The 22,625-nt window shown below is 43.7% G+C and overlaps 1 protein-coding gene across 2 annotated transcripts in view; it reads left to right on the top strand.

The window, feature by feature from the left end:
• The window catches only part of ARHGAP8 (Rho GTPase activating protein 8), a 968,737-nt gene that overhangs the window by 308,182 nt on the left and 637,930 nt on the right, over positions 1-22,625 (top strand). For both annotated transcript variants that reach the window (XM_085652441.1, XM_085652442.1), the window contains exon 4: positions 3,729-3,816. In XM_085652441.1, coding sequence (XP_085508567.1) covers positions 3,729-3,816 — 88 coding nt within the window. The remainder of the gene's footprint in view (positions 1-3,728; positions 3,817-22,625) is intronic.

Genomic DNA, 22,625 nt, shown 5'->3' with positions numbered 1-22,625 from the left:
GCATATCGATATTATATTGATGGGTAAACTGAATAATATTAGCCTCCAAAAATTGTTAATACCTGCTAAAATTCATTGCTTAATGCCACAATTCAAATGGATGCCAAATACATAAATACAAGTGTGCATATATATAATGAAATCGATATGTCAATCATAGGATTTGTGTTAAAATTCCCAAATGTATCCTAAATGCAACATTGGCCATATAGTTCATCTGGGTGAATAACAAGTTATCCTGCGATACCATTTGACAAAGGTTCATACAAATAATGAGGAAAAATCCTCAAAGTAAGCATCATTATGATGTGTAGATATGCCTCATTGAGATGTCTAATTTACTAGTTTTGTAGAGTGCTAACGTGCTAACGCGAGGTGTAAAAATTCCAAATTAATAAATAAAGCAAACGAACGCGTAATGCATATCTCCATAACCTTAATACTGTTTTCACAGTTGATATATCCATTTTTACCTTTTTTCCCCAATTTCATATGGTGGTTACTGTCCCGTATGATATAGTTAATGACGATGTGACTACCAAATCGCGCACTGATGGAACATGTTGTGCCTGACTCAATTACATGGTTTTGTGCAAATTCTGCAACTATCTATAAGTAAGTTCTATATATACAGTGCCAGTATGGGTATCAAATCCGGCAATGTACGCATATATTGCCTGTTGATGTTCTTAATGAATTTGTGCAAATCTACTGCATATGTACATAGATGTATTTGATAAAAGTCCACATATAATCTGTAAAATTGTATAAATAAATACATAAATATATAATACAGAAATATATAAATACATAGCAGCATCTAAATGTTCAAATATCAATATAAAGTCATAAAGATTATAAACTGACCTTAAAACTGTAAAAATTTTAAAATATTACCAGATAAGAGCAGTTTGTGTGTGTGTATATATATATATATATATATATATATATATATATATATATATATATATATATATATATATATATATATATATATATATATATATATATATATATATATATACTACAGGGTCCAGCATGCACCGTGCACTTAGCTACACCCACTCAGGGCGGGACGTTACTTAACAAGCATGCTGGGCCGCCGAAAAAACTTTGAATGCAGCTGCCCATGAAGAAGAGGAGAAAGTCCTCGAAACGCGTCGGCAATATGATTTTAATTCAGGATGTAATTGCTGGTTGCCGCCAAGAAATAAAGATTACAGTAGCACTGAGTGCGTCCAGATATGCTTGGGCAATTTGAGTGAAGATGTTAAACCGCGGTAGCCCTGCCGCGCTGGAGCGCACCGTCTGCAAATTGAAGAGGCTGCGGTAGGAACGATTCCTGACCGGCTCAGCAGTGCTTCTGTGGCTCAACATAATCAACATTCCAACCTGAGCTCTACATAGAGTTTGTTTATGAGCTGCTACACGAAGATACTTGGAACCCACTCAGGGTATGTACTACAGGGTCCAGCATGCACCGTGCACTTAGCTACACCCACTCAGGGCGGGACGTTACTTAACAAGCATGCTGGGCCGCCGAAAAAACTTTGAATGCAGCTGCCCATGAAGAAGAGGAGAAAGTCCTCGAAACGCGTCGGCAATATGATTTTAATTCAGGATGTAATTGCTGGTTGCCGCCAAGAAATAAAGATTACAGTAGCACTGAGTGCGTCCAGATATGCTTGGGCAATTTGAGTGAAGATGTTAAACCGCGGTAGCCCTGCCGCGCTGGAGCGCACCGTCTGCAAATTGAAGAGGCTGCGGTAGGAACGATTCCTGACCGGCTCAGCAGTGCTTCTGTGGCTCAACATAATCAGCATTCCAACCTGAGCTCTACATAGAGTTTGTTTATGAGCTGCTACACGAAGATACTTGGAACCCACTCAGGGTATGTACTACAGGGTCCAGCATGCACCGTGCACTTAGCTACACCCACTCAGGGCGGGACGTTACTTAACAAGCATGCTGGGCCGCCGAAAAAACTTTGAATGCAGCTGCCCATGAAGAAGAGGAGAAAGTCCTCGAAACGCGTCGGCAATATGATTTTAATTCAGGATGTAATTGCTGGTTGCCGCCAAGAAATAAAGATTACAGTAGCACTGAGTGCGTCCAGATATGCTTGGGCAATTTGAGTTAAGATATATATATATATATATATATATATATATATATATATATATATATATATATATATATATATATATATATATATTCTAAGTTTGTCCTTTTTTGTCGTTGATTCTTGCAATGCCGAATCCAAAAATGGAAACAGACTCCTCTTATCTTGTGCGTATTCTTTATTGTTTGTGCTGTGCTGCCATGACGTCTTACGGCCTCGCAGGGCCTTGATCACATGGTTTATCGTCATTTCCTATCTGAATTTAAAGTGCTAGGTGCTCAACTAAATAGCGAAGACAGACTACCCGTCTGAACTCCCCTACTACCGTACACACATGGGCAGTCATGAAACTACAAATATAAACATCGGTCCTACATTCTCGCTACTATGTGCAAATTATGCAATTAATCTGTATAAATACATTTAAATATTAGCATACATACAACATAATGCCATGTACTTGAATAAATAGTGCCTTAAAAATTGCTAAAATTATGTTATTCTTATTGTAAGGATCCCTGAAAAAGTCATGTGCAAATGCTGCAAAAACAAGGAGAATACTGCCCCTGTGGGCATCTGTCCTACTGTGTACTGTATGAATGTAAAGTGCAATGTGCCTATCTGTGAAAAAGGTGCTCATCTGCATATTTATCATATGCAGAAAAAGTGCATAGTGCAAATTTAAAACTGAACTATTATGGAAAATTGGTTACTTATAAACCCATATCCATAATAAGAAGAAGGGGAAAAGGGGGAAATAATTCATGTTTCGCGGTTGAGTGGAGTAGCGGCCTATAATACATAAAAACACCCTAATGGTTTAAAATAGTTGTTGGAAATGTATGTCCACTATGTAGCATGTTAGTGGGGAGGCTGTGACATCAAAGCCAAATACATAAGTCCTCAGTAGTATTTAATCCTTAAGGGGACTCTTACTGTCTAGTTCTAAAATATACTTAGTTTCTAGCCTCCTCAGGCTAGCCTCCCTATTGCCACCTGGTCTCTGTGGGGGAATGCAGTCTATCACGTAGTACTTCAAGTGGTCCAGATTTTTATCATGGACTTCACTAAAATGACGAGCCACTGGATAGGTTGTATCCAAATTTGTTATAGCTCGTAAATGCTGGAGAATTCTCTTGTGGGCTGGCAGTTTTGTGCTGCTCACGTACCACAGCCCACAAGAGCACTCCAGCACATATATTGCAAACTTTATATATTCCTGCACAAGCCTAGCCACAACCATCCACCAAAGGGTGGGGCTGGTGTGAAAAGACTGGTGCAGGTCCACTTCCAGTATGACAAGGTTTTTGATCCCATTGTTAAACAGAGCTAAGGACTAAAGTCAAAAACACCCAAGTACCCAAAGTACAGGGGAATGAAATGAGTAAGTAGTAGTGATAATGTATGTATTTAGGTTTTGATTGTATTGGTATTGACGGAATAAATGTTGGGCGAAAAAACATATTGGTTTTAGTTCTCATTAAAGAATCTTTATAACAAAGACTGAAAAAAAATTCTTAGTGCACCTGCTATTTCACCACTGAATGGTTATATTTTTTAAAGCCCTACGCGTTATTGAGGATTTTTTTGTTTTCTTCTGTTTTAGGTGATGACAATTCTGGAAGAATGGTGATTACTTTCAGTTGCTGTCGTTTGCCGCCATCTTATCAGCTTGATCACGTCAGGCTTCTCGAGTAAGTGTTAGCAAATTTTTGCCTTTCTTCACTAACTAACTTATCACTTCTATCTCAAGCATCTTTAGGCAGTGCTTCAGTTCTTCAAGAGTCGTCTAATGTTAGACGTTGCATGAACTATTAAAGTAATGCAACAAATACATGAATAGAACCACTCTCTTGAGAAAATGTGCTTCACTAGGAAAGAAGTTCCATTTCGATAGATTCTTACTTTTAAAAAGTATTGATGGTTTTCTAAATATTATTTAGCTTTCAAGCAACAGTCTTTTACACCCCCCACAAGTGGGGACCAATTCTCTAAGCATAATGACCAGACTTTTTAAAATTTATTTTGGGTTGATGTTGGATCACACAGTGTGTCAGGCTGTATGTTCATTTTAACATAATCTACCATAAGTGTATTCTGAACCAATGGTGCCATTTTCTTAAAGAAAAAAGTCCTAGCCACGATAATGTAACATTTTCCAAGCTAAAATTCACAATTCAGGTTTTTCAGTTAGCTCTAATTTTATTTTGATCTATGTTATTTCCAATGGGGGTACTGCATAAAAGCTGTCCATTTTTGCACCAAATGAACACTTAAGATGGGTCCCTTTGAGAGAGCTCACAACATTTTGATTAAAAAAAAGTGGATCCAACGGTTGTGTTTTATTGCTCTATTTTTCAAGGCAACACACAAAAAATCCATAGATTTTACGAACTGGTAATCAAAAAATATCCAGTGTTTTAAGTGATTTACTTTTCTCCCTGGCGTTGCAAAATTGCATAAAGGCGGGTATGGAGAACAAAGTACAGATTGAAAAACATTGATCCAAATGATGCATTTCACATCAATATTTTGTAAAGAAAGTGAAATTAGTTTCTGAACCTAGAAGATATTTATTTATTTTTATTACTACTAAGGGGCCGATTCCGATCCGAGTCAGAAAGCTCTCCGACCGAGCCGGTTCCGGAGTGTTTTCCGACCGAGCTGGAGTCCTGCAGTCCGACCGAGCGAGTACGATGTGGCCGTATGCTGCCGGACTCCCATAGAAGTCAATGGGAGCCGGTCATATGACACGTACATGGGCTCCCATGAACTGAATAGGTACGTCTCGCACAAGGGCGCCCCCTACAGTGGGTATGCGTCGTGCCATCCGCACCGTACATGCCTGTGTTGGGGCAACACTTGGGAGTGTCTCCCTGTGTCCGAATCGTAGGGCTGCATGTGACAGGGGTCCGACGCGGACCCCCAAAGGCAACTTCCCGGACGTTTTGCAAGCCGGACACTCCGGCTCGCTCCGGCTGTCTAACGCGTGCATTGTACTGGCTAGGTCGTAAATCATATCCATTGCACGCCACGGTTAGCTTACGGCCGAGACGTACGGAGCGGGTCGGACCCGGGAACGACTCGGTCGGTGAATTTCACGTAGCTCGCATCCTACTTGCTCGCTCGTCCAACTGTACGAGTCGGGCGGAAAAATCGCATACGACTCGTAGTTTTTCCGGCCAGAACGCGTTCCGTGCCCTTCCGACCCGGATCGGAATCGGCCCCTTAGTAAAGAACTCTCTCGTTAAAACAAGAAGAATCCAGTTGCCTTCACCAAAAAATGAATCTCCAATAACCAGCAACAGTGACGGCCCAGAAAGGCTTATTTAGCTGTCTGTGGATGAGGACTTATTGTTTGTATAATGCAACAAAACACTACATAAAGTGGTTTTTGCGTCAATCCCTTGCTCATGATTGGATGACTTTAAGATCTATCTCAGTCTGAGGTCTGTTCTCCATATTCCTATTAGATTTGATTTTTGACCGCAAAGCGGTAAAAAAAACTATTGTTGACAGTATAGATGGTATGGGGGTTAGAACCACATCTTTCACCCATTGGTTTTCTTTGACCAACACTTATAGCTATTGAGACTTTTTTAAATCACATCTTGGCCACTGACCAGTGGCGTATTTATCGCTTACCTAATGCTACTGGCTGTTTGAGTGTATCCCTCCACCTTCAGTCACAGGCTTGCATTGATCTACTTGTGGGACCATTTCATTGCTTATTTAATCATTTTTTAGACTTGTAAATTGCTGGCTTGTGATATGTTGCAACTTTGTAGTTCGGAGCAATTTTAGACCTCTCAGTACACTCCTACTGGCAACTTCCTGTGTGTCTCGTTCTAATGTACTAATGCTGAATATGTTACCACATTAAACCAAGACCTATTGGCTGTGATTGTTCCTCTGATGACATAAAGGAACTATTTTTTGATTTGTGTTTTTTCACTCCATTCCAGAACTTGGCTTTCCTTGCTCTCTCACTATACCAGTAATCAGGAAGTGAGTATATGTCTCCTCTTCAACCTCCATCCTTTCCACCAGGTTTTAAAGAGAAGCACCTGTGGTTTGGGGAGAAAGAACAAAATCTACCTTTCAGATATAGCATAATCCTTCCAACCACCAGATATTGCTGTTAACCTCACTGTATATGTGAGTCTTCATTTCCAGGCTCGTTTTATAAAGATCCATCTATTAGGAATAGAGGAGGAGTGCTTACTACATTGAAGTAATGGCCTTAACTCAGGATGCATGGAATACAGACTGGATGTGACAGTTGAACTACTAAAATACCACCTTCCCTATTAAGGCACAAGGGCCTACAAAATGTGGTGTTAAGTTGATGGCCATACCTTGTCCCCTTTCTGATAGGTGCCACACTCTAGTGATGATATGCAAAAAGTTAATATTGTGCTTTGGCTTGTAGGAGATGTTGATGCGTTGCCCTTTGGTTGGTCTGAATTTCTTGTAGAAGGACTGCCACCATGGGGACTATGAATGTATTTATCCTGAAAGGCACCTCTGTAGATGGTATCCTTACGAGCAGAAGAGTGTGTAGAGTTATGATGTGCTAACTGGAATTGCAATTCATTAGTACTAGGTATTCTGATGATCCATTAAAAGCATCTCGGATTTGATTCACCCTTTCCGTCTGTCAATCAGTTTGCGGATGACGGCTAGGAGACTTAAAATGCTTGGTATCAAGACTTCTCATCAGTTCTTAGTTACGTCTGTCAGTAAAAATGGTTGCTGAAAGTCCTTGCAGACGAAAGATGTGTACTATGAAGATACCTGCTACTATGAAGATACCTGCTACTTCTACTACAGTGGGAAGTTTGTTGAGTGGAATGAAGTGTCCTATTTTATCTAAGTAATTCACTATGATTAACAATGTTGCATCCCCATTAGAAGGGGGATATTTCACAGCGGGACTAACACAGATGTGCTCTAAATGCCAGAGTTTGTCCCACAGTGATGTTGCTCTTATCCCTCTTTCCCTGCATGTTTTTTTCTTTAATTTTTATCACTGCTCCGTGTTCTTTTGAAAGACCTGCAGGCACCTTTTTTTCTTGCAGTCCACGGTCCAGATGTGGATATGGGTTTCTATAGGCTGCTATCTTTCTGTGGCCCCCTGTTACCCAGTGCTTCCTTTTTTTCTTTACAAGTGTGGTTATCTCCCGTGCCTCTTTTTTATTTTCTTTACAGCGGTTGCCCGCCATTCCTTCACTCTTCCAACCTGCTGTGGCATTTCGCCACCTGCATCTGCTGCATTGTTTACGCAATGCAGTGCGGATGAGATATGTCCAGCATCAGGAAAGCTGCATACCAATAAATCAAATAAAATAAAGTTCTAAGGCTGTCAGAGTATGTAGATGACACCATTTAATGACTGTTTGTTGAGTAGACATGCGGGTTGGAAATACTGCTCCTCAATACAACTATCCTCACTGTAATGACCTTTCGTCAAGTTCTCGCTGTATCCATTGCAGAGTGTCAATGCCTTGTTGCGTTTTATTTATGGAGTCAAAGAAACTAGAGGAACCTTTGGTAGACGAAGCAAATATGCATGAAGATGTAGCGGGCATTTCAAATTCATCCGTTTCTCATTAGTGAGCATCCGGCTTGCCAATCCTTTTATTCCAGGCCTGTATACGATTACTTAGTTAAATTCAGAAAGAAATTCAGTCCATCCAGCATTTGCACATTTCTTGGAAGTAAGATAAAATAGGTTCTTATAGTCAGTCTGTGATTTTATTGTGAGATATTGTCGACAGTGAAATAATTCTTCTTCAATGGATAATAATTCCATATGGTAGAGGGCATAGTTTTCCTATAAATTAATGACAGAGCTCAGGAATATTAGGTTACCGGATACAAATGTTGAGTCTTCGAATCAGGTTGTGGTAGCATTGCTCCTATAGTAAATGATAATGTATCATATCTACTTTAATATGCAATAATATATCACAAAGGCAAAGTATTGGTGCAGATGTAAGAAGGTGGGCTCTTGCTCTTCTCCCCAACTAAAAGATGTCAGCTGGGCAATGGGTTGTTTTATTACTGGTGGCCCTTGCAGAGCAGCACCTTCAGCATGTGCTGCATTTTTTTAGAGAAGGGAGCTTCACAGTAGTGTTGTAACCGCACCATCAAAAATCGCACTGAGGATATGTTCAGGAACAGCAGCAACAGAACCTTAGTTTTCCTTTCTGCATGCATCTTGAGACCTCTAACTGCTGTTTCTCACATCCTTGTGATAAAGGAATCCTTTGGCAGATTTTCTAAGGAGTGTTAATGTTGACCCTTTAGCAGGGATCTTCTGGCATTTGCATTGGAAAGGCTATATCTACCCTCTCACCCACTGGGGTGTTTAACTTGTGATTGCCTATCAGAAAAAAAAGCTGAAAGCCAGGAGCTAAAGTTTAATTTGCATTTACAACTCTGCGCTTTGGCACTATGACATACGATACCATCTTTTGTTTGCTTTTTATTCTTCCAGATAGCAGCATGTTAAATTGTGGGACTTGTAGTTTTGCTTTTAGCATATTCATCCTGAATTGAAATATTTAAAGGTGCTCTCAGAAGTACTGATGATGGAAATGGGTGCACAGGGAAGGAAAGTAATTGCCTATGGTCATACTGTCAAGCTTAGAACCCAGGATTGAAATCAGATTTCCTGCCTAGACATTGTACAATTCTGATCCTCTATGGGTATCGCATTCTTTCCCTCTTTTGCCCTGATGACAATTTTATTAGTGACCCAAGAGGCAAGTCCGTTGTCTTGTAGTAGGGCTTTATTGCTATTATAGATGAAGCAACATTGTTGCCAAATTAATCCATATATAAGAACAGATTTTTGTACAGTGCAGATCCTGAACTAAATATTTTCATGGTGCTCTCAAATGTGATGATTACAGAAAAAGAGGCAGAGTGAAGAAAAGTAATTGTCAATGATCAAACACTTTGGTCAAGCTGGGAAGCCGTCATTGAAACCAGGGTCCCTGAGTCAGGGTCGCTCAACTATTTATTGCCCTTGGTCCAACAAAAGCTTCTGACTTGCCTTGGCATGTTCTGGAAATGCATTGAAAGTATCCTTTGTATTTTTATACGGTGGGGTAACCACATTGGAAACACATCCCTTCATAGAACAGGTACACCTTGGGCAGAAGCAGCACAAGATTCCCAACCTCAGAGGACAGATACTGGTAGGGTAGCATCAACACAAGCTTTTCGAATAGATAGGTACAAATCAGGCAGCAGCAGTGCAAGCTTTACTTTCTTACAGAGCCGGGACAATATGGCAGTACCAAAACAAGCTTCCCTCTCTCACAGAAGGCAAACATGCAGTCTTCCATATCCCGCAGAGCAGATCCGGCAAGGAAGACTTGTACTAGCTTTCATTGTTCTCAGAATAAGTACAGTTAAGGCATGAGTGACATGTAGGTTACAGACGGATCTCTGAAGTGGGTGCTTGAGTCACTGAGGTGAATGTATGGGTGGATGAGTCGGTGAATATGCAGGATCTGACATCATTCCTGCGTAGGTGATATTCTAAGTCAGCATCTTGAAACTCCTGCTGCTGTCATTTAGAGACCTGCTGTTTGTGTAGATTCTTTGGTGTTCCAAGCATTAAGCGGTAGCGGTCACCTACTTAGTCATTGTTATTTGGATCAGCCTTGCCACGACATAACCAACTATTCTATAGACAGGCAGACATGTGTCAACCTCTATGAAAACGTTTGAAGTGTGGACTCCTTAGAGGACTCCATACTTGTTCTTTGTCTGGAGATCTCTAAACCAAGGAGATGCTGGAGACCTCAACCATGATTAAAAAGTAATTTGTGTCAATAACAGACAATTTAGTTATTATATTGCTTATCCCTTGTTAGTTACTTAGGGAGAAACCAATCCATTTCCTGACAGCTGTGGGCAAGCCAGAACGATGTAGCCCATTTTTCTGCGTCAAAGGCAGGTTCCTCCTTACTCCTATGTTTTCTTCTGTAGTAAGAGATTTTCAAGCTTCACCAGTCTTGATTGATTCCTCTTGGTTGATCAAAATCTCTGTGGGTTCAGAAGTGTTAGAAATTCACGATCAACTGTTATAACCTCTCCTCCATTGTACAAGACTTTTGTTGTGCACCTCCTTGGAGTGTTAGGTCTATTAATGCATAGTCTTTTGAGTATAAGACCATATGCATCTTATAATATCTTCCCGAAGTCTTTGATGGATTGCCACAGCAGCAGTGTCATCAGTCCAGGCCGCTCCAACTGCTGAAAATGGCTTAAATTACTAATACTTATCCCGGTGTTCAAGAAAGGAGATAAGTCCCTCCCTGCCAACTATCGTCCAATTAGTTTGATCGATACTACACAAAAGATCCTAGGCAGGTTGATCCTGAATAAAGTGCTGGACTGGGCTTTAGAGAATACAATCCTTTCCCATCTACAGGCTGGTTTTAGAGCTAGAATAAGCACCATTGATCAGGTGCTGCATTTTGCTATGCTCTATTGGAAAGTAGTCCACTTAGGGGGGGGCAGCTTATATGCTGCCTTTATAGATCTTAGGGCAGCCTTTGATCTTGTCCCCCGGGCATCCCTATGGACCACCCTAGACAAGATGGGGATGCCTGCTGTCTTAATCTCCCTAATTGCCAGACTTCATGTAGACAATTTTGCACAGATCCGATGGGGTGGTGTCGGCCAAGTGACTAAACAGTTTCCTATCCAGAAGGGGGTCAGACAGGGATGCGTACTTGCACCAACTTTATTCTCCCTGTATATTAACGATGTTGCTGCATTACTGATAGATGCAAATATAGATGCCCCCTCCTTGGCAGGTAAAAAAATTCCTATTTTAATGTTCGCTGACGATTGTCTTATAATTTCTAAAACGCCGAGTGGCCTCCAGAAGTCTCTAGGTATTTTTGAGGACTTCTGTCTAGCCCGCGGCCTTGAAATCAATGTTTTAAAATCTAAATTTATGTCTTTTAACCAGTCAAAATCTTTTAAAAGTAAAATATATATGAATAACATGCCATTGGACCAGGTCCAAGATTTTACTTATTTAGGTATTTGCATTCAACATGATTTGGGATGGAAAAAGCAAGTAGATTTGGCATCCCTTAAACATTCCCAGCTCTCTGGCGCGTTAAGCAAAGAGCACGCCAAATCCCTGACTAAACCCATTAACCCTGCTCTTCGGGTGTATGATGGCAAAGTGGTTGGTGCTGCGCTCTACGGGGTAGAGTTGTGGGGTTTTGATAATGTATATAAACTATCTACCTCTGAAAATAGATTCTTAAGGAATCTCATTAAACTACCTCAGAGTACTCCCCTTTGTCCCTTGTCCTATGATCTAGGTATAAGGCCAATAGCACTAATTGCCCTGTTTCGCCCAGTTTTATATTGGAGACGCCTATGGGTGACTCCTGAACTCAGGCTTTTTGCTCTTGGCCTGATGGATATTATTAAATTGGATACTTTTCATAAGGTCAAGTGGCTTTGTAGAATGGGTGATTCGTTCCAAGATCTGGGCCTAAAAAACTTGTGGGAGGATCCACTAAATGCTAGCTTCCCGTCTAAACAAGTATTGAAGGCTCTATACTGGGAAAAAGTAGCAACTCGAGTTTTTAGTTCCACAGCCCCGCTTTCATTGTCTGGTATCTTTCTTGATTTTAAGGATACTATTTCTCTGGCACCTTTTTGGGATGACATTACAAATCCTTTGGACAGGAAGCTATACTTTCAATTTAGGGTTGGCAGTCTCCCAGTTAGAGAGTTTACTTCTAGGTGGGCCGTGTCTAATGTGCTTAACTGTCCTGGCTGTACTGCACCTATTGAATTGGTCAATCATTTTCTGTTCCAATGTCCATCCTATGTAATTCCCTGCAAGTTCTGGCTAAAATCAATGTGCCGACTCCTAGGTACCAGAAATGCCAAGGTGGCAGTGCGTATTATGCGTTCTGCTGAAATCCCATTTGTTTACATATCTGTTGCCAAGTTTTTAGGTAGGGCATGGGTGATCAGGAATAAAATGTTGGCGGGATAACCATCCCGATATTCTGTAATGTTAATCCCTCTGCAAATGCCTTTATTTATTGTCTTAAACCATTTTTAATATGCTATTTGTCAATTGTGTATATATATAAATTTTGTATGCTTTTATGACAATCGTCGAATAAAGCTTTCTTGACTTGACTTACTAATACCTTCCTTGTTTACTTGTTTTAGAGCTAATAATCTGGTATTGAACCAATTGGTTGAGTGCAGTTGATCAAAAATGGCTTTAAAGTGAGTGTGAGGCTGATTCCAGTTTGATAACCAAGCCCTGTGATTTAAAATCGGAGTTGTTGCCCAAGTAAGAGCGTCTCAGGTTCAGTATAAAAATGCAAAGGCAACTTTAGAAATATCTTCAGCAAAATGATGAAGTCAAACTAATAAGTGCATATGACACTATGCAAATGGTCCTGAAATGGGTGATCACTCCCCCCAAATATATCTAGAAGCCATACAACAATGGAGTTTTGTGGTAAAGGATTTCTTTCAATCCCTGTTGCAGGGTGTTAGAAATTGGGTTGCTGGTTGACTGGGGTGTGAGTCCTGGTCAAGGAGCAACTACAATCCTAGTCAGGGTAAGGCACAAGCAAACCCCAAATCAACCTGTGCTCAACCCCCTGGTAGCTTGGCACAGAGCAGTCAGACTTAACTTAGAGGCAATGCGTAAAGTATTTGGGCAGCACTTCAAACTGTAAAACAGTGAAAACACCATACAAAAAGATCCCACACCAGGTTAAGAAATAGAGCTTCATTTCTAAAATGAAATAAGACCAAAACGACAAAAATCCAATTAGTATGACCGGAGATGTTGAATTTTAAAATTTGTAGAGAAAATAGTGCCAAAAGGCATAAAGCGACAACTTTGGATATCTGGTTGAGCCGGACTAGGACAAAGTCAAAAGTTTAGGCTGACCGTGATGGAGTGCTGACCAGCTACAGGGATCCAGTTAGGTTTGAAGAACAGAGTGCCTTAAATCCTTGTTTGCGGAGCATTGCAAGGGTCCGCGCTGAAGATGCGTCGTGCAGCCGAAGCAATATGTCGGTTCTGTGATGCGGCGGTGCGAGGGCCTGTGTCGTCTTCGAGTATTCTGTCCACGGGACTTGCGATGCGAAGTCTGGCGTCGAGGATGCGGCATGCAGTCGGGGCAATGCGTCAGTTCCGAAGAGCTGCGAGGCTGCAATGCATATTCCAGCCTCGTCGAACCTGCCATCGACTAGGATGCAAGAGCCTGCTCCGGGGATGCGTCGCGCAGCGGTGGAGATGCATCAGCTCCGTTGGATCTACAGACGCTGGCAGAGCACCTTAGGCTCGCTTCCAAGGGTCCAGGACTGGGGTGGCACCAATTGGCAGGGACAACTCACAGATGGCAGAGTCCAGGGGCAGATGCAAGGTTGTTGGAAGCCTGTTATGTCCCTGAGGTTTCAGATCAGGAGGTCAGCCAACTAGCTCTTGAAGTCACTCTGGGTTCAAGTGATGCAGGTCCAGTACTTCTCCACCAGGCAAGAGAGCAGCAGGTCAACACATCAGGGCAGCAGTTCTTTCAGAGGAGCAGTCCAGCTGTGAACAGTCCTTGCAGCACACAGCAGTCGTTCTTTCTGGCAGAGTATTCACAGGTCCAAAAGTATACTGAAGTCGTGTTGTCTGAGGTCCTTCTTTTATACACAGTTTTGCCTTTGAAGTGCACAGATGCTCCGCCTTCCTGGTCTTGGCTCCAGATTAACTACAGGGGGTATGCAGCCCTTTGTTTGGAGACAAGACACAACCTATTCTTGTGTAAGTGAGTCTGGGCCCAGCTCCTCCTTCCCATCCTACCAGTGATAGCCCATCCAGTCACACCTAAACTCCCATTATGTGTGGCTTTCTAGAAGGAATATACAAAGCCCAACTGCCAACTACATCCAGTCATGTGACCTTAGACAGGCTGCAGGCACCAAATGACTAAGGCAAGGAAATGCCAACTTTTAAAATTGGTATTTTCAGAATCTTAATTTAAAATCCTACTTAACCTTAATTTAGGATTTTAAATTAGGATTCCGGAGACACCAAATATGAACCAGTTATCTCTTTTTAGCTCTATTATACAGTACCGACAGGATTCCATCCTCTCCTAGGCCCTGCCTATCCGCCTGAAACACTGGGTCGTCATGGGGAGTGTGCAACCAACTATTAATCGCTTTCAATTGGGCTGCCCAGTAGACTCCTGGCCAACTTATCCTGCCCAATGCGCGCCGGTTTATTTCCCCAAATCAGACAAGAAACTTCCGAAGCGATTGTTTTATAATAGCTCAGTGGCACTCGAAACGGGGTATTCTCCAAAACATACATAAAGCGCGGGAGCGCCTTCATTTTAAAAAGTGCCGCTCTTCCCAGCATTGATAACGGCAGACCGCGCCATACCGACGCGTCGCGCCAAATCCGCTCCAAGGGAGGTCCAAGATTTCTCCTAAAGAATTCATCGGGTTGGGGTGTAATATGGATGCCTTGGTATTTAAAGGTCCTCTCTGTGACCTGCAACGGGCAATCCCTGGGAAGCAACGGCGTCGGACCGTGCAATATAAATAGGACCGATTTGGACCAATTGATGGTGTATCCGGATACCCGACCGAATATTTCGCAAATATTTAAGAGTGCCAGGATGGAGCGTTCGGGGGATGTCAGATACAGTAGCACATCATCCGCATAAAGGGAAATGCGGTCTTCCCAGTGTGGTGTCCATTTAAGTCCACGAATCATCGGCTCCCATCTAATCCATGCCGCCAGTGGTTCCAACACTAATGCGAAGAGCAACGGGGACAGTGGACACCCTTGGCGCGTTCCTCGCGCCAGCGGGAAGTCTCCAGATATATGTCCATTGGCCGCTACATGTGCTATTGGTTTAGCGTAGAGTAGTTGTATCCACGCACCGAATTTTGGGCCAAAGCCGAAATGCCTAAGGACTGCAAAGAGATATGGCCATTCCACCATATCAAACGCCATCCGTGCATCAAGGGAAAGGATAACCGCCGGTTCCTAAATATGGGACATGCGCGCCAGCACTCCCTGCAGCCAACGCAAGTTGAGAGCCGTGCTTCTATTTGGCATAAACCCAGACTGATCCGGGTGAATTAAGGAAGCCAGATGGGGGGTCAACCGTGTCGCCAATAGTTTGGATAATATTTTGGCTTCTGCATTAAGTAATGATATCGGGCGGTAGGAGGCGCATTCTTCAGGAGGTTTTCCGGGTTTCGGGATCGTCACAATGGTAGCCATTCGTTGATCTCGCGGGAGCTTCCCAGTCTCCAGGCTCTCAAGATACAAATGTAAAAGATAAGGGGCAGTCATAGCGGCCGTCTTTTTATACAGTTCAATGGGCAAACCATTAGGTCCCACCGCTTTTCCCGACTGTAGGGAGCCAATAGCCAATTGCAATTCATCGACCGTTAGGTCAGCTTCCAGGGTGAAGGCTACTTCCGGGGATAATTTAGGTAACCGAATATCTTTAATATACTCTTGAGCCTCTATAGTCTCTATAGTTGTCTGTGATTCGTATACCTGTTTGAAATGCCCAGCTAAGGTATTCACTATTTCCTCCGGTGCGGTCACCAATGAGCCACCTGGCGTCCGTAATTGCGCTATCGTTCTTTGTGCTCGCTCCTTTTTATCAAGCCAGGCTAAAGGTTTACTAGCCTTATCACCTATTTCGTATACGGTGTGCCGCGTGGCTTGGATCCGAGCCCTAGTCGCCTCCAGCTGATATTCCCTAAACTCGCACTGTTTAGCGCGTAATGCTCGGGATGCCTCTAAGGAAGGATTCTGTGCATGTTGATCTGTAGCAGTGAGCAGTTCGGACTCAATGGTATCTAATTCGGCTTGTTTTGTCCTCTTGTGGCCTACAACAGATGAAATGGCCTGCCCACGGATCACCGTTTTATATGCTTCCCAAAGACTACCCGGAGACTGGACTGAAGAAGCATTCTCTTGGAAGTAATGCCGTGTCTTCGCGATTATGTCTTCTGAGATCTTAGGGATTTGTAAATATCCCGGAAACACGGGATAGACACGCTTCCGCGCTTTGTGATGGTTCGTGTGCGTTAGCATTAAGGGTGAGTGATCTGAAATACCCCTAGGGTGGATCTCAACATCCACCACATTCGTGAGATGATCTGCGGCTGTGAAGAAGTAATCAATACGGGAAAGGCTATTGTGCACCCCGGACTGAAAAGTGTATTGCCTCGTCTCTGGATGTCTGTATCTCCATGCATCTGTAAGCCCGAGAGCATCCACAAACCCCTTTAGATGCGCAGCGCCTGTCTTGTTTTGCCTGGGGGGTGCCTATCTCTGGTTCCATCAATAACAGCATTGAAGTCCCCACCAATCCGTATCATACCCGCTGGAAGACTTAATAAAAATGCACTAAGCGCCGGGAGAGCCACTGAGTGAAGGGCTGGGGGGATATATACTGACAGCTTCCCCTCCCATTGACAGGAAATTGCCGCAAAGCGACCCTGGTCATCCGTTTGAGTGTGCTGTATTATCAGCGGAAACTGTTTACGCAGTAAAATACCCATGCCTCGTGACCCTGAGGAGAACGCAGAGTGCACCACCATTTTGTATCCCCAGCGATCCATAGCCCTGCAAGCCGAGCCCACCAAGTGCGTTTCCTGCAGCAGGGCCAGCGCCGGTGCGCATCTCCTTAAGTACTGTAGAACGAGACCTCTCTTTATTTTATCCCCCAGCCCATGCACATTCCATGTAAGCAGCGTTAAGGAGGTAACCGGTGACACCGAGGGTATCTGCAAAGTCGACTCAATTCGTGTCTGTGTCATCCCTTGCCATCACGCACAATCTGCCCTCTCTCAGGACCATTTACATAGTGCATCCAAAAACTTTTTCTAATCCCGTACCGGAAGTGTGCAATGCCTGCCCTTATACCAATCTTAACCAAGAACAGAAAACACCAACACCCTATTGCCCCCCTCCCACCCACCTCTCTATCTTCAAGCTCACCCCAACCAAACTTCTACTGATGAGCGCACGGTCGTCATGATATCGAGGTGGGCGTGCATGAGTGCAGACAGTATTCAGGGGTCCCCCTTGTAGGGTACATAGCATATCCATCAGTCACTTTAATAAAGACCACAGCCGATGTATCTGCAGTCCCATGTTCATCACAATTTGGCTAGCCCATGTAAAATAGTAAAAACCATAACAAACCTAAAACGAAAAACACCCCTCTACCACCCCCCTCCCTGCGTCCCTGCCAGACGGACCCCCAACTATCCGCCACCCCAACTTAGCAGAGTGCTTTACTCCTAGTAACAGTACTTGCGTGCGGGGAGGAGAAGTCCGTGGAACACCGCAGTTCTTCCCCTCCTCAAAGATAGATTATCCACAGGAGCGTGCTACAGCCCGTCGTTCCGTCCCGTCATTTTGGTTCTTTACCTACCACCTTCGAGTGGGAGGATCATGGTGTTCATATCTGGGCCATGTAGCAGCCGCCTCCTTCCTTTTGATGAAGCCGTGTGACATCCCAATACGAAGACGTGACCCAGGTAATCCATGTTTCCCTACTTCAATCCTCTGTCGCAGTCTGCAGCGTATGGCCTTCCTCACGCTCCCCTCCGTGGTCCCTGGAATCGCCATCTTCTCTGCGTTGCTGCTGTCGCTTCTCCGTTAGTCCGGGTCCCTCCACACACCGCCACCCCTCGAGCCAGTCATGGGCCTCCTCCGGGCTCTCAAAAAAACAGGTTTTGCCTTCCGCCACGACACGCAGCTTCGCCGGAAACAGCATGGAGTATGATAATTTCCTGCGTCTAAGTTCTTTCTTTATTTCCAAAAAAACTCCTGCGACGCTTTGTTACTGCTGCCGTGTAGTCTGGGAAGAAGGACACCACTGAGTTTTGGATGCGCAGCGGTGGAGCCACCCTCGCTGTTTGTAGTATTGCATCCCTGTCCCGAAAATTGAAAATGCGAGCCAGGACTGGTCCAGTCCCCAGTTTCGGTCTACCACTACCCCTACCCCCCCCCCCCACGCCCCCCCCCCCCCCCACCCCCCTGGCACTCTGTGTGCCCTTTCCACAGAGAAGAAATCCGAAAGTCCTCTGGGCTGGAGTTTGTGTTTTATGAGATCCCCAACGTACAGATCCATGGCTGGGCTCCCTTCGTTTTCGGGAATACCTATGATACGGACGTTGTTGCACCGAGAGCGCCCATCCTGGTCGTCAAGCTTCTCCGCCATAAGTCTGTTTTCTGCTTCCAAATGACCGACCCTTTGAAGCAATGCAGTGGTGTCCTTTGACAGAGATTGTGTCACATGCTTAACTTCCGTGACCCTAGCCGTCATCTTCTGAAAGTCTGCCCTCAGGAAGGAGACATCAGTGGAGATGGACCCCACCGTTGATTGCACTTTATCGAGAGCCGCCATAATATCTTCCAGTGTCACTTTCGTCGCTCCATCCAGATCAGAGCCTTTATCGGAGACATCTTTGCGCTCAGGCAGAGCGGAAGGGTCTTTATGGTAGGCGTATTTCTCCAGTTTGCCCTGCGGGTTCGCACGTGGGCCCCTGCCCCCCATTTTTCGCCCAGTTACGGTCTGCTCCAGCCGGTAGTTGACGCCGCCTGCCGCGGGAGAACACTCCTCGCGCGGCCTGTCGGGTTTCCCGCTGCGCTGGAAGTTGAGATTAGGCGGGGCCTTGGACTGCCGAAGCGCCGTCAGCAACCGTGCACCGATGCCATAGACTATTCTAGGTCAGCGGGGTTATGTCAGCCTTATTTGCAGTATTGCTACAAACGCCGTCAATGGTAACAGCTATGGTCCAGGGGCAAAGCTTGTGGGTTAGTTAAACACCCCTCCTCAGCAAGGGCCGTCTAGAGTGTTCTTGTGTGCCCCAGACCACTTGGTACAGCAGCGATATTGCCAGCTGCCACCCTTACCAGGCCCGCACCAGCAAGCCCCCTTGATTCCTTGTGGAGCAGCAAACGGGCACACCTCGCAGGCGAAACCCCAGCCGTCCTTCGGTGCCCAAGTCCCTCTCTGTACCAGCGCTCAACCACCTGCCTTCGCCAGCACAGGTCGCGCTTGTCGCCGTGCGCGCACCTCGATATCTTTGCCTTCGGTCAGTCCGGTGCCCCCTCCGGTAAGCTTTTTCCTTTGTGCCTCACTTTTGGATTCTAGGCCCAAATCTTCCCCGCAGGCGTACTGGGAGTGCGGGAGGTGGAGGGGGAGAGTAGGAACCTCCAGATGTGTCAACACGATAGTCGCGGGCGTGCACTATCTTCTGCAGCTGCTGTCCGCAAATGCGTCACTCGGTTTCCGCGCAGCCCCGCTGCTCCCGTGCACCTCCGACGGCTTGAAATGTACGCCAGTCCCCGGTGGCCTTCGCGCGTCCAGGCCTCTACCTTCGTTGCGCACCCGTCAGTGCATACACGATTCGGTCCGCTCAGGAAGCAGTGCGATCGATGCACCTCACCTCCGGCTTCCGAGAAATGGCTGTTGAGGTAGGATTAATGTCCGGATTCAGTGTCTGATTGATCGGGGAACCGGTGTTTCCCTCGGAGCTCCTTTAGGTCGTGGCCACCATGATCGGCTGCAGGCCACGCCCCCCATTTTTCCCTTTTTTTAATTGTTTTTTGAGTGAGATGGGGACCCTTAATGGCAGTTAATCTTTTCCATTCCCAGGGAATTTTATGTTTGCAAGCTTCAAGTAATGCAGATACCGCTTTTTGACCATAATTTATCTGGCTAGAGTCTAAATTACATAATCTTTTACTCAAAATTGTGTAGGAGTTTCTATGATATTAAGCCATCTCTCCCCAGATAAAAAATCCACTAACTTTTAAACCCTACTTTTGCCCACTTTAGAGTGCCAGGTTAGCACCAGACACCGTAACTAATTCTGAGAGGGGAGTTACTGCATTAATATGGGGAACGGCATACCTCCTATAGAGATCCATATCCTTCCAAAGAACCCACTTGAGACACTTAGAACTGACTTTTTGGGGTGAGTTTCTGATTTTAACACATCAAATATATATCATATTCTTTAAAAATTAAATACATAAAATAATTTGTAAAAATACCATTGCATAGCTTTACATTAAACCTGGACATATACACTGCAAAATAGGCGAAATAGTAATCCTTAAGATTGGGAAGCGCCATTTTCCACCCCTTCATATAAAGTGCTCAGTGCTGCTCTGGCTATTTGTTTTTGCCAAATAAAAGATGTAAACATAGATTTCACCTTTCTAAAGAATGATGTGGTTAATACACACAGATTAGCCGAGAAGAGAAAATTAAACAGAGGGAGAATCGACATTTTGACCAAGGAGACCCTCCCCAGAATAGTCAAAGGAAGAGAATTTCTTGCATTTTTAAAAGCAACTGGGAAAAATTGAGATCATATAAATACTCAATCCTTGATGAGTATCTAATACCAAAATCTCTTTTCGACTGCGAGTTGACGCACAAGGCTATACCTAGATGTATTATATTGGAGTTACTCCCACATAATATTTCAGTTTTCTTCTTGTTGATTTTCTAGCCTCCCAATTTCTAGTACTATGAAAAAAATCCCAAAACCTTCTCCTGGGCACTCTTACTACTGTCAAGAAGTAGCATAATATTGTCAGCATATAGCTTTGTCTTCCCCATCTGTGGCACAGGAGGGCGGATACAGCCATTCTCCCTCATCGCTATTGTCAATGACTCAATAAAAAAAGGAAATAAAATAGAGGATAAGGGATAACCTTACTGGATTCCACACAAGACTCTGTAGCATTCACAATGAGATTGGCTTCTGCATTACAGTACATCTTGTATATCAACCCCGTGATCTGGGCAGGAATCACAAATCTACATAAAATACATAACAAAGTTTCCCAGGTCCCGAGGTCAAATGCTTTTTCTGTATCTAACAGAAGCACTATAGCTGGTGTATTGTTGAAGGAGAAATAATCTAATGCTTCGGCCAGATAATTTGTATTTGTGCCTAATTGACATCCAGCAATAAAACCATTCTGATCTGAATGAATCAACTTTGATGCGATTAGGTTGATCTATTGGCTAATAATTTTGTGATTATTTTTTAATCCATGTTTAATAATGTAATTGGTTGATAAGAGTTTGGGTCTTTGTCGTCTTTTCTCTTTTTAAAAAGCTCACAACATACCCCGTATAGGCCCGCCCTCTAATATTGTGTTGGCAACAAGTAAAAAGTAATCGACTAAAACCTCTAGAAAAAGGATTTTTTATCTACCGGTTGGTTTTGGTATCGATCTGTTTTAATGACCAACCATAATTTCCCCCATTTTCTCCGGTTCTTTACACCTGATTCCTTAGACTGGACATTTCAGAGCGTCTATCCTATTGTTGGCAGCTGGTGTGCATGCCTTCCAGGCTAAAAACCGCCCAGTGAAATTACTCTCCTCGTAAACCTTTTGCATGTAGGCCCGATTTTAAAACCTCACATTTTGGATACTTAATGCCTGTTGAGTCCTATCATGTTCTGTTTTGTTGGGCTTTGATGAATTGCTTTAAAAAATGTCGTAGCTATGCTAAACATTTCTTTCTAAAGTTTGCATTTGTAATTTAGCCTTTTTAGTATTCTCTGTGTCCTTAATTATCACCAACCCTCTGATATATGCCTTTAAAGCGTCACATACTATACTTGGGGTGGGGGGGGGGGGGGGCAGACCCATGTTTCATTGCTAAAAATTCCTTTATATCTTCTTAACAACTCTGAACCCACCCTGCCTCCTGCAAAAAACAGTTTATTAACAACCCAGCGTCTAGGATGTTCTGTGGTTTTCCGCACCAATTGAATGACCATTGCGTGGTCTGAAAAACCATTAGGTAAAATCAGTTAATCTTTAAAAGCCAAAGCCTTAGAAAGTAAACATAAATTATGTGAGAAGAGCTATGAAATCGTCCAGAAAGACAAGTGTATGCCTTTTTTGTAGGGAAGGCCGCCCTCCAATGATCAATCAATCCCAGTGTTTTTTGATAATTTTGTAAGACCTTCAAAGTTTTAGGTTTTAGCTGCCCATTTAGATTTACTGAGGAGTACATTTTTGGATTCTGCAGGAAATTATAATCACCTCCAATCACAACTTTGCCTGGGATTTGTAATAATGATTGAAATAGCTCCTCATAGGGTGTGACATTCTCGTTTGACTGGAGCATACAAACTTACAAACGTGAGACGCCGAGACCACACAGGTAGCTCATACAGCACTGCATTTGTCACTGGCGGAATCAACCACTTCTGCCCTAGCCTCTTAGCCACCTGCTGCCTGGGCAGAGGAGAAGCCTCTATAACCTGCCCAGGCTTTAAACATTTAAAATTCTGACAATATTCCTACCGGAAAGTGTGTTTCCTGGACAGAAATCACAGACGCGTTCTCAATGTGATCCAAGTTTCTATTGCACGTAGTTTTTATTTTTATTATTGAGGCCATTAACAT

Source organism: Triturus cristatus, chromosome 4_1 (genome assembly GCF_964204655.1).
Source record: "Triturus cristatus chromosome 4_1, aTriCri1.1, whole genome shotgun sequence".
Lineage (NCBI taxonomy): Eukaryota > Metazoa > Chordata > Amphibia > Caudata > Salamandridae > Triturus > Triturus cristatus.
The sequence above is the reverse complement of the archived record's forward strand: the minus strand, read 5'-3'. Positions and strand labels throughout refer to the sequence as shown.